The 15,157-nt window shown below is 46.6% G+C and overlaps 1 protein-coding gene and 1 long non-coding RNA gene across 2 annotated transcripts in view; both read left to right on the top strand.

Annotated features, from left to right (window-relative positions):
• Positions 1-15,157, top strand: part of lrrk1 (leucine-rich repeat kinase 1) — a 141,847-nt gene that overhangs the window by 36,013 nt on the left and 90,677 nt on the right. The window contains exons 7-10 of the mRNA XM_042319031.1: positions 5,462-5,688; positions 9,876-10,003; positions 10,236-10,399; positions 10,907-11,044. Coding sequence (XP_042174965.1) covers positions 5,462-5,688; positions 9,876-10,003; positions 10,236-10,399; positions 10,907-11,044 — 657 coding nt within the window. The remainder of the gene's footprint in view (positions 1-5,461; positions 5,689-9,875; positions 10,004-10,235; positions 10,400-10,906; positions 11,045-15,157) is intronic.
• LOC121846117 lies at positions 7,425-8,448 on the top strand. The gene is made up of 3 exons (XR_006083024.1): positions 7,425-7,955; positions 8,027-8,081; positions 8,190-8,448. It is a non-coding gene; the product is annotated as an uncharacterized LOC121846117 (long non-coding RNA).

The raw sequence follows: 15,157 nt of genomic DNA, 5'->3' as shown, positions 1-15,157 counted from the left end.
GTGGTCAGGCCAGACGTGTTGTGTGTGTGTGTGTGTGTTGGTCAGGCCAGTGTGTGTGTGTGTGTGGTCAGGCCAGACGTGTGTGGCCAGTGTGTGTGTGGTCAGGCCAGACGTGTGTGTGTGTGTTGGTCAGGCCAGACGTGTTGTGTGTGTGTGTGTGTGGTCAGGCCAGACGTGTTGTGTGTGTGTGTGTGTGTGTGTTGTCAGGCCAGGCGTGTTGTGTGTGTGTGTGTGTGGTCAGGCCAGACGTGTTGTGTGTGTGTGTGTGTGTGTGTCAGGCCAGACGTGTTGTGTGTGTGTGTGTGTGTGTGTGTCAGGCCAGACGTGTGTGTGTGTGTGTGGTCAGGCCAGACGTGTGTGTGTGTCAGGCCAGACGTGTTGTGTGTGTGTGTGTGTGTTGGTCAGGCCAGACGTGTTGTGTGTGTGTGTGTGTGTTGGTCAGGCCAGACGTGTGTGTGTGTGTGTGTGTGTTGGTCAGGCCAGACGTGTTGTGTGTGTGTGTGTGTGTGTGTGGTCAGGCCAGTGTGTTGTGTGTGTGTGTGTGTGTGTGTGTTGGTCAGGCCAGACGTGTTGTGTGTGTGTGTGTGTTGGTCAGGCCAGACGTGTGTGTGTGTGTGTGTGTTGGTCAGGCCAGACGTGTTGTGTGTGTGTGTGTGTGTGGTCAGGCCAGACGTGTGTGTCAGGCCAGACGTGTGTGTGTGTGTGTGGTCAGGCCAGACGTGTTGTGTGTGTGTGTGTGTGTGTGTGTTGGTCAGGCCAGACGTGTTGTGTGTGTGTGTGTGTGTGTGGTCAGGCCAGTGTGTTGTGTGTGTGTCAGGCCAGACGTGTTGTGTCAGGCCAGGCGTGTTGTGTGTGTGTGTGTGTGTGTTGTCAGGCCAGACGTGTTGTGTGTGTGTGTGTGTTGGTCAGGCCAGACGTGTTGTGTGTGTGTGTGTGTGTGTGGTCAGGCCAGACGTGTTGTGTGTGTGTGTGTGTGTGTGGTCAGGCCAGACGTGTTGTGTGTGTGTGTGTGTGTGTGTTGGTCAGGCCAGACGTGTTGTGTGTGTGTGTGTGTGTGTGTCAGGCCAGACGTGTGTGTGTGTGTGTGTGTGTGTGTGTGTGTGTGTGTGTGTTGGTCAGGCCAGACGTGTTGTGTGTGTGTGTGTTGGTCAGGCCAGACGTGTTGTGTGTGTGTGTGTGGTCAGGCCAGACGTGTTGTGTGTGTGTGTGTGTGGTCAGGCCAGACGTGTTGTGTGTGTGTGTGTGTTGGTCAGGCCAGACGTGTTGTGTGTGTGTGTGTGTGTGTGGTCAGGCCAGACGTGTTGTGTGTGTGTGTGTGTGTGTTGGTCAGGCCAGACGTGTTGTGTGTGTGTGTGTGTTGGTCAGGCCAGGCCAGTGTTGTGTGTGTGTGTGTGTTGGTCAGGCCAGACGTGTTGTGTGTGTGTGTGTGTGTGTGGTCAGGCCAGACGTGTTGTGTGTGTGTGTGTGTGTGGTCAGGCCAGACGTGTTGTGTGTGTGTGTGTGTGTGTGTTGGTCAGGCCAGACGTGTTGTGTGTGTGTGTGTGTGTGGTCAGGCCAGACGTGTTGTGTGTGTGTGTGTTGGTCAGGCCAGATGTGTTGTGTGTGTGTGTGTGTTGTGGTCAGGCCAGACGTGTTGTGTGTGTGTGTGTGTGTGGTCAGGCCAGACGTGTTGTGTGTGTGTGTGTGTTGGTCAGGCCAGACGTGTTGTGTGTGTGTGTGTGTGTGTGGTCAGGCCAGACGTGTTGTGTGTGTGTGTGTGTGTGTGTCAGGCCAGACGTGTTGTGTGTGTGTGTGTGTGTGTTGGTCAGGCCAGACGTGTTGTGTGTGTGTGTGTGTGTGTGTCAGGCCAGACGTGTGTGTGTGTGTGTGTTGTGTCAGTGCCAGGTCGGCCAGTGTTGTGTGTGTGTGTGTGTGTGGTCAGGCCAGACGTGTTGTGTGTGTGTGTGTGTGTGGTCAGGCCAGACGTGTGTGTGTGTGTGTGTGTGTGTGGTGTGTGTTGGTCAGGCCAGACGTGTTGTGTGTGTGTGTTGTGTGTGTTGGTCAGGCCAGACGTGTTGTGTGTGTGTGGTCAGGCCAGACGTGTTGTGTGTGTGTGTGTGTGTGTTGGTCAGGCCAGACGTGTTGTGTGTGTGTGTGTGTTGGTCAGGCCAGACGTGTTGTGTGTGTGTGTGTGTGGTCAGGCCAGGCGTGTTGTGTGTGTGTGTGTGTGGTCAGGCCAGACGTGTTGTGTGTGTGTGTGTGTGTGTTGGTCAGGCCAGACGTGTTGTGTGTGTGTGTGTGTGTGTTGGTCAGGCCAGACGTGTTGTGTGTGTGTGTGTGTGTGTGGTCAGGCCAGACGTGTTGTGTGTGTGTGTGTTGGTCAGGCCAGACGTGTTGTGTGTGTGTGTGTGTTGGTCAGGCCAGACGTGTTGTGTGTGTGTGTGTGTGTGTGTGGTCAGGCCAGGCGTGTTGTGTGTGTGTGTGTTGTTGGTCAGGCCAGACGTGTTGTGTGTGTGTGTGTCAGGCCAGACGTGTTGTGTGTGTGGTTGGTCAGGCCAGACGTGTTGTGTGTGTGTGTGTGTGTGTGTGGTCAGGCCAGACGTGTTGTGTGTGTGTGTGTGTGTGGTCAGGCCAGACGTGTTGTGTGTTGTGTGTGTGTGTTGGTCAGGCCAGACGTGTTGTGTGTGTGTGTGTGTGTGTTGGTCAGGCCAGACGTGTTGTGTGTGTGTGTGTGTGTGTGTGTGTTGGTCAGGCCAGACGTGTTGTGTGTGTGTGTGTGTTGGTCAGGCCAGACGTGTTGTGTGTGTGTGTGTGTGTCAGGCCAGACGTGTGTGTGTGTGTGTGTGTGTGTTGGTCAGGCCAGACGTGTTGTGTGTGTGTGTGTGTGTTGGTCAGGCCAGACGTGTTGTGTGTGTGTGTGTCAGGCCAGACGTGTGTGTGTCAGGTCCAGGCCAGACGTGTTGTGTGTGTGTGTGTGTTGGTCAGGCCAGTGTTGTTGTGTGTGTGTGTGTGTTTGGTCAGGCCAGACGTGTTGTGTGTGTGTGTGTGTGTGTTGGTCAGGCCAGACGTGTGTGTGTGTGTGTGTGTGTGTGTGTGTGTGTGTTGGTCAGGCCAGTGATCACTGTGTGTGTGTGTTGGTCAGGCCAGACGTGTTGTGTGTGTGTGTGTGTGGTCAGGCCAGACGTGTTGTGTGTGTGTGTGTTGGTCAGGCCAGACGTGTTGTGTGTGTGTGTGTGTGTGTTGGTCAGGCCAGACGTGTTGTGTGTTGTGTGTGTGTTGGTCAGGCCAGACGTGTTGTGTGTGTGTGTGTGTTGGTCAGGCCAGACGTGTTGTGTGTGTGTGTGTGTTGGTCAGGCCAGACGTGTTGTGTGTGTGTGTGTGTGTGTGTGTTGGTCAGGCCAGACGTGTTGTGTGTGTGTGTGTGTGTGTTGGTCAGGCCAGACGTGTTGTGTGTGTGTGTGTGTGTTGGTCAGGCCAGACGTGTGTGTGTGTGTGTGTGTGTGTGGCCAGACGTGTGTGTGTGTGTTGTCAGGCCAGACGTGTTGTGTGTGTGTGTGTTGTCAGGCCAGACGTGTTGTGTGTGTGTGTGTGTGTTGGTCAGGCCAGACGTGTTGTGTGTGTGTGTGTGTTGTGTGTGTGTGTGTGTGTGTTGGTCAGGCCAGACGTGTTGTGTGTGTGTGTGTGTGTGTCAGGCCAGACGTGTTGTGTGTGTGTGTGTGTGTTGGTCAGGCCAGACGTGTTGTGTGTGTGTGTGTGTGTGGTCAGGCCAGGCGTGTTGTGTGTGTGTGTGTGTCAGGCCAGACGTGTTGTGTGTGTGTGTGTGTCAGGCCAGACGTGTTGTGTGTGTGTGTGTGTGTGTGGTCAGGCCAGACGTGTTGTGTGTGTGTGTGTGTGTGTGGTCAGGCCAGACGTGTTGTGTGTGTGTGTGTGTGTCAGGCCAGACGTGTTGTGTGTGTGTGTGTGTGTCAGGGCCAGACGTGTGTGTGTGTGTGTGTGTTGGTCAGGCCAGACGTGTTGTGTGTGTGTGTGTGTTGGTCAGGCCAGACGTGTTGTGTGTGTGTGTGTGTGTGTGGGTCAGGCCAGACGTGTTGTGTGTGTGTGTGTGTTGGTCAGGCCAGACGTGTGTTGTGTGTGTTGGTCAGGCCAGACGTGTGTGTGTGTGTGTGTGTGTGTTGGTCAGGCCAGACGTGTTGTGTGTGTGTGTGTGTGTGTGTTGGTCAGGCCAGACGTGTTGTGTGTGTGTGTGTGTTGGTCAGGCCAGACGTGTTGTGTGTGGCCAGACGTGTGTGTGTGTGTGTCAGGCCAGACGTGTTGTGTGTGTGTGTGTGTGTGTTGGTCAGGCCAGACGTGTTGTGTGTGTGTGTGTGTGTGTTGGTCAGGCCAGACGTGTTGTGTGTGTGTGTGTGTGTGTGTGTGTGTGTGTGTTGGTCAGGCCAGACGTGTTGTGTGTGTGTGTGGTCAGCCAGACGTGTGTGTGTGTGTGTGTGTGTTGGTCAGGCCAGACGTGTTGTGTGTGTGTGTTGTGTGTTGGTCAGGCCAGACGTGTTGTGTGTGTGTGTGTGTTGGTCAGGCCAGACGTGTTGTGTGTGTGTGTGTGTTGGTCAGGCAGGCCAGACGTGTTGTGTGTGTGTGTGTGTTGGTCAGGCCAGACGTGTTGTGTGTGTGTGTGTGTGTGTTGGTCAGGCCAGACGTGTTGTGTGTGTGTGTGTGTGTGTGTGTGTGTGTTGGTCAGGCCAGACGTGTGTGTGTGTGTGTGTGTGTGTTGGTCAGGCCAGACGTGTTGTGTGTGTGTGTGTGTTGGTCAGGCCAGACGTGTGTGTGTGTTGGTCAGGCCAGACGTGTGTGTGTGTCAGGCCAGACGTGTTGTGTGTGTGTGTGTTGGTGGCCAGACGTGTTGTGTCAGGCCAGACGTGTTGTGTGTGTGTGTGTGTTGGTCAGGCCAGACGTGTTGTGTGTGTGTGTGTGTGTGTGGTCAGGCCAGACGTGTTGTGTGTGTGTGTGTGTGTGTGTGGTCAGGCCAGACGTGTTGTGTGTGTGTGTGTGTGTGTGTGTTGGTCAGGCCAGACGTGTTGTGTGTGTGTGTGTGTGTGGTCAGGCCAGACGTGTTGTGTGTGTGTGTGTGTGTGTGTGGTCAGGCCAGACGTGTTGTGTGTGTGTGTGTGTTGGTCAGGCCAGACGTGTTGTGTGTGTGTGTGTTGGTGTGTTGTGTCAGGCCAGACGTGTGTGTGTGTGTGTGTGTGTTGGTCAGGCCAGACGTGTTGTGTGTGTGTGTGTGTTGGTCAGCCAGACGTGTTGTGTGTGTGTGTGTGTTGGTCAGGCCAGACGTGTTGTGTGTGTGTGTGTGTGTTGGTCAGGCCAGACGTGTTGTGTGTGTGTGTGTGTGTTGGTCAGGCCAGACATGTGTGTGTGTGTGTGTGTGTGTGTGTGTGTTGTGCACCATAAAAGCGTCAGCCAACATGTTGTTTCCTCTCTCCCCCTCTAGCTACTATGTGGCCGTTGGTCAGGTCTGAAGCTGCCGTGGTTGGAGCTGGACTGGTTCATGGACGTGTCGTCCCGTATCTCCCACCTGGACCTGTCCTGTAACAGCCTCAGCTCCCTGCCCTCCGTGGTTCCCTGGGGGCTCATACAGCTCCGGACCCTAGACCTCTCCAACAACCTGTTCAAAGAGCTGCACACAGCACCGAGCTCACAGGAGATCATCTGCTCCAGGTGCTGCTCCACATTCACAGATATATATATATATATTCACACACACACACACACACACACACACACTAGGGCTGGGCGGTATGGCCTAAAAATCATAAATAGATTATTTTCAAACTTATGGATGATTCATGATATCTTTTAAACATATTTTCTCTATATAAGCTTTGTTGTAGGATTTCAAGGTCAAATACACTGCAGTCAGCTGTAATCTAATACTTCAGGGTTTGTGAAATTATACCTTACACAACCATACGACTAATCATTTCATTATTTTATCAAAATAGTTTAACCTGCTTTTTTGCAATAATCACTGATCTGGCTTTCAAGTCTGTATGAAAATGACCTTTTTGTTACAAATTGAACCAGAACCATGCATTATGCATAACTTGTAGCAGGCTTATAGAAATGAACACAGGTCTCATCAACAAACTCTCAAGCACAAGCCCACGTGCTAGCCAGCTAATGTTAATATTTCAAGTTTAGCCAACTTGAATCTATTTGCTAGCTAACACTGGAGAACAGTTGAATTGTTATGAACACACCCTTCTGTCCTCTCCAACTGTTTGAACAGCCTGCTAGCCTGTCAACGTTTCAGGTGTTGAAATCAAGTGGCCTACCTCCTTTCTCAGAATGAGAACGAGTTTGTAATTCCTAATATAATTGTGTTTTATGCTTATTGCACATTTATAAAACACAAACTGCTGTTAGCGGTACATAGTACCGCAATGCTACGCGCAACAAACTGAGCGTTACATTTCCAGAATCAAATGTTTATCGATACTCTCGTTTTAGTAGTGTTTGTTCCGCTCTCAATCTGAGTAGTTGAGACATAAACAGGGTATGGTTAGAAAGGTTAACATCTCCTCCATTACAGTAAAATAATATAAATGTGTGTTTCAGTCTCCAGGTTAACATCTCCTCCATTACAGTAAAATAATATAAATGTGTGTTTCAGTCTCCAGGTTAACGTCTCCTCCATTACAGTAAAATAATGGCTCAATGTGTTTCAGTCTCCAGGTTAACATCTCCTCCATTACAGTAAAATAATATAAATGTGTGTTTCAGTCTCCAGGTTAACATCTCCATTACAGTAAAATAATATAAATGTGTGTTTCAGTCTCCAGGTTAACATCTCCTCCATTACAGTAAAATAATGGCTCAATGTGTTTCAGTCTCCAGGTTAACATCTCCTCCATTACAGTAAAATAATATAAATGTGTGTTTTTCAGTCTCCAGGTTAACATCTCCTCCATTACAGTAAAATAATATAAATGTGTTTCAGTCTCCAGGTTAACTCCATTACAGTAAAATAATATTAATGTGTTTCAGTCTCCATTTACAGTAAAATAATATAAATGTGTGTTTCTCCAGGTTAACTCTCAGGTAAAATAATGTCTAAATGTGTTTCTCCAGGTTAACCATTACAGTAAAATAATGTAAATGTGTTTCAGTCTCCAGGTTAACGTCTCCCATCCATTACAGTAAAATAATATAAATGTGTTTCAGTCTCCAGGTAAAGGTTAACGTCTGTAAAATAATATAAATGTGTTTCAGTCTCCAGGTTAACGTCTCCTCCATTACAGTAAAATAATGTTTGTGTTTCAGTCTCCAGGTTAACGTCTCCTCCATTACAGTAAAATAATGTCTCAATGTGTTTCAGTCTCCTTAACGTCTCCTCCATTACAGTAAAATAATGTCTCAATGTGTTTCAGTCTCCAGGTTAACGTCTCCTCCATTACAGTAAAATAATGGCTCAATGTGTTTCAGTCTCCAGGTTCACGTCTCCTCCATTACAGTAAAATAATGTCTCAATGTGTTTCAGTCTCCAGGTTAACGTCTCCTCCATTACAGTAAAATAATATAAATGTGTGTTTCAGTCTCCAGGTTAACGTCTCCTCCATTACAGTAAAATAATATAAATGTGTGTTTCAGTCTCCAGGTTAACGTCTCCTCCATTACAGTAAAATAATATAAATGTGTGTTTCAGTCTCCAGGTTAACATCTCCTCCATTACAGTAAAATAATATAAATGTGTTTCAGTCTCCAGGTTAACGTCTCCTCCATTACAGTAAAATAATATAAATGTGTGTTTCAGTCTCCAGGTTAACGTCTCCTCCATTACAGTAAAATAATGTCTCAATGTGTTTCAGTCTCCAGGTTAACGTCTCCTCCATTACAGTAAAATAATGTCTCAATGTGTTTCAGTCTCCAGGTTAACGTCTCCTCCATTACAGTAAAATAATGTCTCAATGTGTTTCAGTCTCCAGGTTAATGTGTTTCAGTCTCCAGGTCTCCTCCATTACAGTAAAATAATGTCTCAATGTGTTTCAGGCTCCAGGTTAACGTCTCCTCCATTACAGTAAAATAATGTCTCAATGTGTTTCAGTCTCCAGGTTAACTTCTCCTCCATTACAGTAAAATAATATAAATGTGTTTCAGTCTCCAGGTTAACGTCTCCTCCATTACAGTAAAATAATATAAATGTGTGTTTCAGTCTCCAGGTTAACGTCTCCTCCATTACAGTAAAATAATGTCTCAATGTGTTTCAGTCTCCAGGTTAACGTCTCCTCCATTACAGTAAAATAATGTCTCAATGTGTTTCAGTCTCCAGGTTAACGTCTCCTCCATTACAGTAAAATAATGTCTCAATGTGTTTCAGTCTCCAGGTTAACGTCTCCTCCATTACAGTAAAATAATGTCTCAATGTGTTTCAGTCTCCAGGTTAACGTCTCCTCCATTACAGTAAAATAATGTCTCAATGTGTTTTTCAGGTTAACGTCTCCTCCATTACTCCAGGTTAACGTCTCCTCCATTACAGTAAAATAATATAAATGTGTGTTTCAGGCTCCAGGTTAACATCTCCTCCATTACAGTAAAATAATATAAATGTGTGTTTCAGTCTCCAGGTTAACGTCTCCTCCATTACAGTAAAATAATATAAATGTGTGTTTCAGTCTCCAGGTTAACATCTCCATTACAGTAAAATAATGTCTCAATGTGTTTGTGTCCATATGACCCATTCTGTTGGACCAAACGCAAATAGCGAGTTGAAACCGCTTGTCAGAGAAGAAGTGATTTTTAGTCTTTTTTGTTGTGAGTGGCAGGGGGAGGGGCTTGGTCTGTGTGTGTAAAGAGGGAAAGCGAGAGGTTTCATATCAGCCAGCCCTAGCGCACACACACACACACAACCCCCTTGTGGGAACACACAATTCAGTCCCATTCAAAATACTATTTTCCTTAACCTGAAAACCTAACCTTAACCCTTAACCTAGCTGCTAACCCTAAACCTAACCTTAACCCTTAACCTAGCTGCTAACCCTAACCCTAAACTTAACCTTAACCCTTAACCGAGCTGCTAAACCTAACCTTAACCCTTAACCTAGCTGCTAACCCTAAACTTAACCTTAAACACCCTAGAAATAGCATTTGACTAACAAAATGTCCCCAGTTGGTTGTTTTGTTAGTTTACTATTCTAGTTAAACAGGTCCATTGCAGTGTGTACAGTGTACACACACATTTACACTGACTATAACAAACATTAGGAACACCTTCCTAATATGGAGTTGCACGCTCCCTTTTGCCCTCAGAACAGCCTCAATTCTTTGGGGAACAAGGTGTGGACTCTACAAGGTGTCGTTCCACAGGGATGCTGGTCCATGTTGACTCATGCTTCCCACAGGGATGCTGGTCCATGTTGACTCATGCTTCCCACAGTTGTGTCAAGTTGGATGTCCTTTGGGTGGTGGACCATTCCTGATACACATGAGAAACTGTTGAGCATGAAATACCCAGAAGCATTGCAGTTGTTGACACAAACCAGTGTGCCTGACATCTACTACATATCCTGTTCAAAGACACTTACATGTTATGTCTTGCCCATTCACCCTCTGAATGGCACACAAACACACTCCATCTCTCAACTGTCTCAAGGCTTAAAGATCCTTCTTTAACCTGTCTCCTCCCCTTCATCTACACTGATTTGAAATGGATCAATAAGGGACCATATCTTTCACCTGGGTTCACCTGGTCAGTCTGCCATGGAAACAGTTCTTCATGTTTTGTCCACTCTGTGTATCTAATATCTGTAGTCTGCTGTTCTACAGATCTCTGTTGTATTGTTAGCCTCAGCATCTCACTTAATCCTGACGTGTGTGTGTGTTCGTCCTCTGCTCCTGTCCTACTGTAGACTTCGCCAGGTGAATCTGTCTCAGAATGAGTTGACCAGCTTGCCGTCCGGACTGCTCCATCTCACCAGAGTCCAGAGGCTCTCTGCTGCTAAGAACAAGCTCACCTCCCTGTTTGACATTCCTAATGGTATGATCCACCGCATGTCAGAGTGGTCTTTGCTCTTTGTCACATGTATATCAGTATGTTCTCAGAAGGGTTCTGAGGATTTTATTCTGATCTCAAATTGTTTCTCTGCTATCTATTTTGTCTTTATTTGTTAATGTGAAGCACATTGTATTGCTACCTTGTACAAAATGTTTTGGTTTCTACAAATGACGATTGATGAATGAATTGATTGTCCTCTTCTGCTCCTCCTCAGGTACTAACTGGATAGGTCTGCGTAAGCTGGAGGAGCTGGATGTGTCTGACAACTGTCTGACCAGTCTTCCCTCTGCTGTTCTTCACTCTTTCAAATCCCTCACTTCCCTCAAAGTCTGCCGGAACAGACTCACCAGCTTCCCTGACCCCTGGGCCTGCCCTCTGGTAGGCAGACACTACACTAGACACTACGGCCTTGTTCCATTTGGAACCCTAGCACCTTCTTTTAGGTCCTACCCTGTTTAGTGTTCTTCTCAAAGATATCTATTCATTGTATCTCTATGGTTCCCCTGGTAGGAATAAACTAGGGCCTGGTTCCTTTTGGTTCCCTAGCACCTTCCTGTATCTCCTGTCCCCTTTTAAATGCTCAGTTCTGAAAGGACTGGATTGGTGAAAGGAATATGGTGGAAGCTCCAATGGAGAGCTGGGTAGAACCATCATACTAGTTGCTTACACCTATCCAGTCCTTATAGATTTGTGACCATTGTTGGCATAGAAGCAAGAAGGTACTAGGTATTGAAATGGAAAGTGGTCATGTCTTTTAAATCATACAGACTCCTCTCCGCGACGCTTCACTACCTCCTTTGCCCTCTTGTATTCAGAACTTGAGTGATGTTTTGAAACATCTTCTGGATGATGTGAGTCATTGATTGGTGATTCCCCCCTCTGTAGAAGCACTGTCGAGCCTCATCCAACGCCATCGAGAGTCTTCCCAATACCATCTCCATCTTCTGGAGAACTCAGCTGCAGGAGCTGGATTTCTCAGACAACGTCATCAAGGAGCTGCCCTCCTATATATTCGAGCTGGAGGTAAGGATGAATAGCACTAGCATTGTTTGGCCTAGGCTTCAGCTCACTGGGCTAACAGGGTTTTGAGTTGCACATGTAATTCAGGTTCAATATTTGGGCAGTCTGAGCTGTACATATCACAGGTTCAATACCTGGGCTATTATGCGCAACTTGAAACCCTGTTAGCCCCCTGAGCTAAAGCCTAGGCCAAAGCAGCTAAACAACACTGGGAGCAGTGCTTCCTACATGGTAGTTCATGGCTGATTCCGTTTGGGCCTGGCTAGAAACATTGGATTTGTTGACTTGATGGGTCTAACCTAAATAAGCCTCCCTAAACCTCCATAAGCTTTACTGTATTTGGGCGACCAGACCAAATTCACATAGAAATGTGCGTTATAGATCTCACTCATTAAAAGCAAGTCTAAGAAGCAGTAGTTCTATTTATGCTATTTCTATGCTTCCCATTCTTAAGTTAAAAAAAAAGTCTTATACTTTTGGTTTTGTACATCAGCTTCAAATACCTGAAAATACAATATTTTGGGTTCTTGAAAATATATTTCACAACAGTTTAGATGGTACAATGATTCTATACTCTGATTTTTTTTGTCACATATAAACTGAAATTAGGCAAACTATCAGAATTTTAGCAATGAGGAAATGGCTGAGGGATCTCTGCATATTGAACCTTTTTAAGTGGGGCGGCAGAGTAGCCTAGTGGTTAGAGCATTGTACTAGTAACCGGTTGCAAGTTCAAATCCCCAGGCTGACAAGGTACAAATCTGTCGTTCTGCCCCTGAACAGTTAACCCACTGTTCCTAGGCCGTCATTGAAAATAAGAATTTGTTCTTAACTGACTTGCCTAGTTAAATAAATGTAAAAAGGTAACCACTCAGAAGATGAGTTCTGTATTAAACCTGTAGTTTACCCAATGACCTCAAGGTGGCACTGCTGTACTACTCTGCAGTCAGTGAACCCCAACTGAAACAATGATTCAAATCAAAATCAAATTTTACTAGTCACATGCTGCTGAATACAACATTTCACCTTACAGTGAAATGCTTACTTATGAGCCCCTAACCAACAATGAAGTTAAAAAAAATATGAATAAGAAATAAGTAACGAGTAATTAAAGAGCGTCAGTAAAAACAATAGCGAGACTATATACAGGGGTGTACTGGTACAGAGTCAATGTGCGGGGGCACCGGTTAGTTGAGGTAATATATACATGTAGGTAGAGTTATTAAAGTGACTATGCATAGTTGATAACAATAGCAGTGGTGTAAAGGGGGGGGGCAATGCAAATAGTCTGCGTGACCATTTGATTAGATGTTCAGGAGCCTTATGGCTTGGGGGTAGAAGTTGCTTAGAAGCCTCATGGACCAAGACTTGGTGCTCTGGTACTGCTTGCTGTGTGGAAGCAGAGAGAATAATCAATGACTAGGGTGACTGGAGTCTTTGACTATTTTTAGGGCCTTCCTCTGACACCGCCTGGTATAGGTCCTGGATGGCAGGAAGCTTGGCCCCAGTGATGTACTGGGCCGTAGGCACTACCCTCTGTGGTGCCTTGCGGTTGGAGGCAGAGCAGTTACCATACCAGGCAGTGATGCAACCAGTCAGGATGCTCTCGATGGTGCAGCTGTGCAATCTTTTGAGGATCGGAGGACCCATGCCAAATCATTTCAGTCTCCTGAGGTGGAATAGGTTTTGTTGTGCCCTTTTCACAACTATCTTGATGTGCTCGGGCCATGTTAGTTTGTTGGTGATGTGTCCTCTTCATGACTATCTTGATGTGTTCGGGCCATGTTAGTTTGTTGGTGATGTGTCCTCTTCACGACTATCTTGATGTGTTCGGGCCATGTTAGTTTGTTGGTGATGTGTCCTCTTCATGACTATCTTGATGTGTTCGGGCCATGTTAGTTTGTTGGTGATGTGTCCTCTTCATGACTATCTTGATGTGCTCGGGACATGTTAGTTTGTTGGTGATGTGTCCTCTTCATGACTATCTTGATGTGCTCGGGACATGTTAGTTTGTTGGTGATGTGTCCTCTTCATGACTATCTTGATGTGTTCGGGCCATGTTAGTTTGTTGGTGATGTGTCCTCTTCATGACTATCTTGATGTGCTCGGGCCATGTTAGTTTGTTGTTGATGTGGACACCAAGGGACATGACACTCTCAACCTGCTCCACTACAGCCCTGTCGATTAGAATGGGGGCGTGATCGGTCCATGTTAGTTTGTTGGTGATGTGGACACCAAGGGACATGACACTCTCAACCTGCTCCACTACAGCCCCATCGATGAGAATGGAGCGTGATCGGGCCATGTTGGTTTGTTGGTGATGTGGACACCAAGGGACATGACACTCTCAACCTGCTCCACTACAGCCCTGTCGATGAGAATGGAGCGTGATCAGGGCCATGTTGGTTTGTTGGTGATGTGGACAACAAGGGACATGACACTCTCAACCTGCTCCACTACAGCCCCATCGATGAGAATGGAGCGTGATCGGGATGTTGGTTTGTTGGTGATGACACCAAGGGACATGCATCATCTGTGGATCTGTTGGGGAGCGGATATGCAAATTGGAGTTCTGGGTTTCTGGGATAAAATGGGGTTGATATTTCTTTTTTTGATGTGGATTTGACCAGCCCTGTTAGTTTGGGCCATTTGTTGATGTGGACACCAAGGGACATGACACTCTCAACCTGCTCCACTACAGCCCCGTCGATTTGGGGGCGTGATCGGGCCATGTTGGTTTGTTGTTGATGTGGACACCAAGGGACATGACACTCTCAACCTGCTCCACTACAGCCCCATCGATGAGAATGGAGCGTGATCGGGCCATGTTGGTTTGTTGGTGATGTGGACACCAAGGGACATGACACTCTCAACCTGCTCCACTACAGCCCCATCGATGAGAATGGAGCGTGATCGGGCCATGTTGGTTTGTTGTTGATGTGGACAACAAGGGACATGACACTCTCAACCTGCTCCACTACAGCCCCATCGATGAGAATGGAGCGTGATCAGGCCATGTTGGTTTGTTGTTGATGTGGACACCAAGGGACATGACACTCTCAACCTGCTCCACTACAGCCCCATCGATGAGAATGGGGGCGTGATCGGTCCTCTTTTTCCTGTAGTCCACAATCATCTCCTTTGCATCGATCACGTTGAGGGAGAGGTTGTTGTCCTGTCACCACACGGCTAGGTCTCTGACCTCCTCCCTATAGGCTGTCTCGTCGGTGATCAGGCCTACCACTGCAGTCATGAGTGAACAGGGAGTACAGGAGGGGATCCAGGTGCAGAGGGAGGTGTTTAGTCTCAGGGTTCTTAGCTTATTGATGAGCTTTGAGGACACTATGGTGTTGAACGTTGAGCTGTAGTTAATGAATAGCATTCTCACATAGGTGTTCCTTTTGTCCAGGTGGGAAAGGGCAGTGTGAAGTGCAATAGAGATTGCATCATCTGTGGATCTGTTGGGGCGGTATGCAAATTGGGGTGGGTCTAGGGTTTCTGGGATAAAGGGGTTGATGTTTCTTTTTTAATTTGACCTTTATTTAACCAGGTGGCCAGTTGAGAACAAGTTCTCATTTACTTCTGTGACCTGGCCAAGATAAAGCAAAGCAGTGCGACAAAAACAACAACACAGAGTTACACATAAACAAACGTACAGTCAATAACATAATAGAATGTGAGCCATGACCAGCCTTTCAAAGCACTTCATGCCTACAGACGTGAGTCCTACGGGTCGGTAGTGTCGTGTCTTTGGCATCATTAAATTGAAGACTGTTATTTTATCAAATCAATTCTCTGTAATTATTATTACGTGATTAAACTAATCATGTAAATGTAATTAACTAGCAAGTCGGGGCACCAAGGAAAATCTTCAGATTACAAATTTATATATACATTTTCAGATATTTTAAAATCTGATCAATTAGTCTTCTAATGAATGAATTATTCTTTATCTCATATTAGTCTCATTCCAAACGTCGTAAATGGTTGGTTATCTGCACGAACCCAGCCTTTACTATGGGTCATCCATACATCAATTGTCTTAATCATTTATTTACTAACTAACTAAATAATCACAGAAATGCACAAACAAACAAACAGTAGATGGTTACAAGG

The sequence above is a fragment of the Oncorhynchus tshawytscha genome, unplaced genomic scaffold, assembly GCF_018296145.1.
Source record: "Oncorhynchus tshawytscha isolate Ot180627B unplaced genomic scaffold, Otsh_v2.0 Un_contig_57_pilon_pilon, whole genome shotgun sequence".
In the NCBI taxonomy this organism is placed as follows: Eukaryota; Metazoa; Chordata; class Actinopteri; order Salmoniformes; family Salmonidae; genus Oncorhynchus; species Oncorhynchus tshawytscha.
This window is presented reverse-complemented; position numbering and strand designations above follow the sequence as displayed.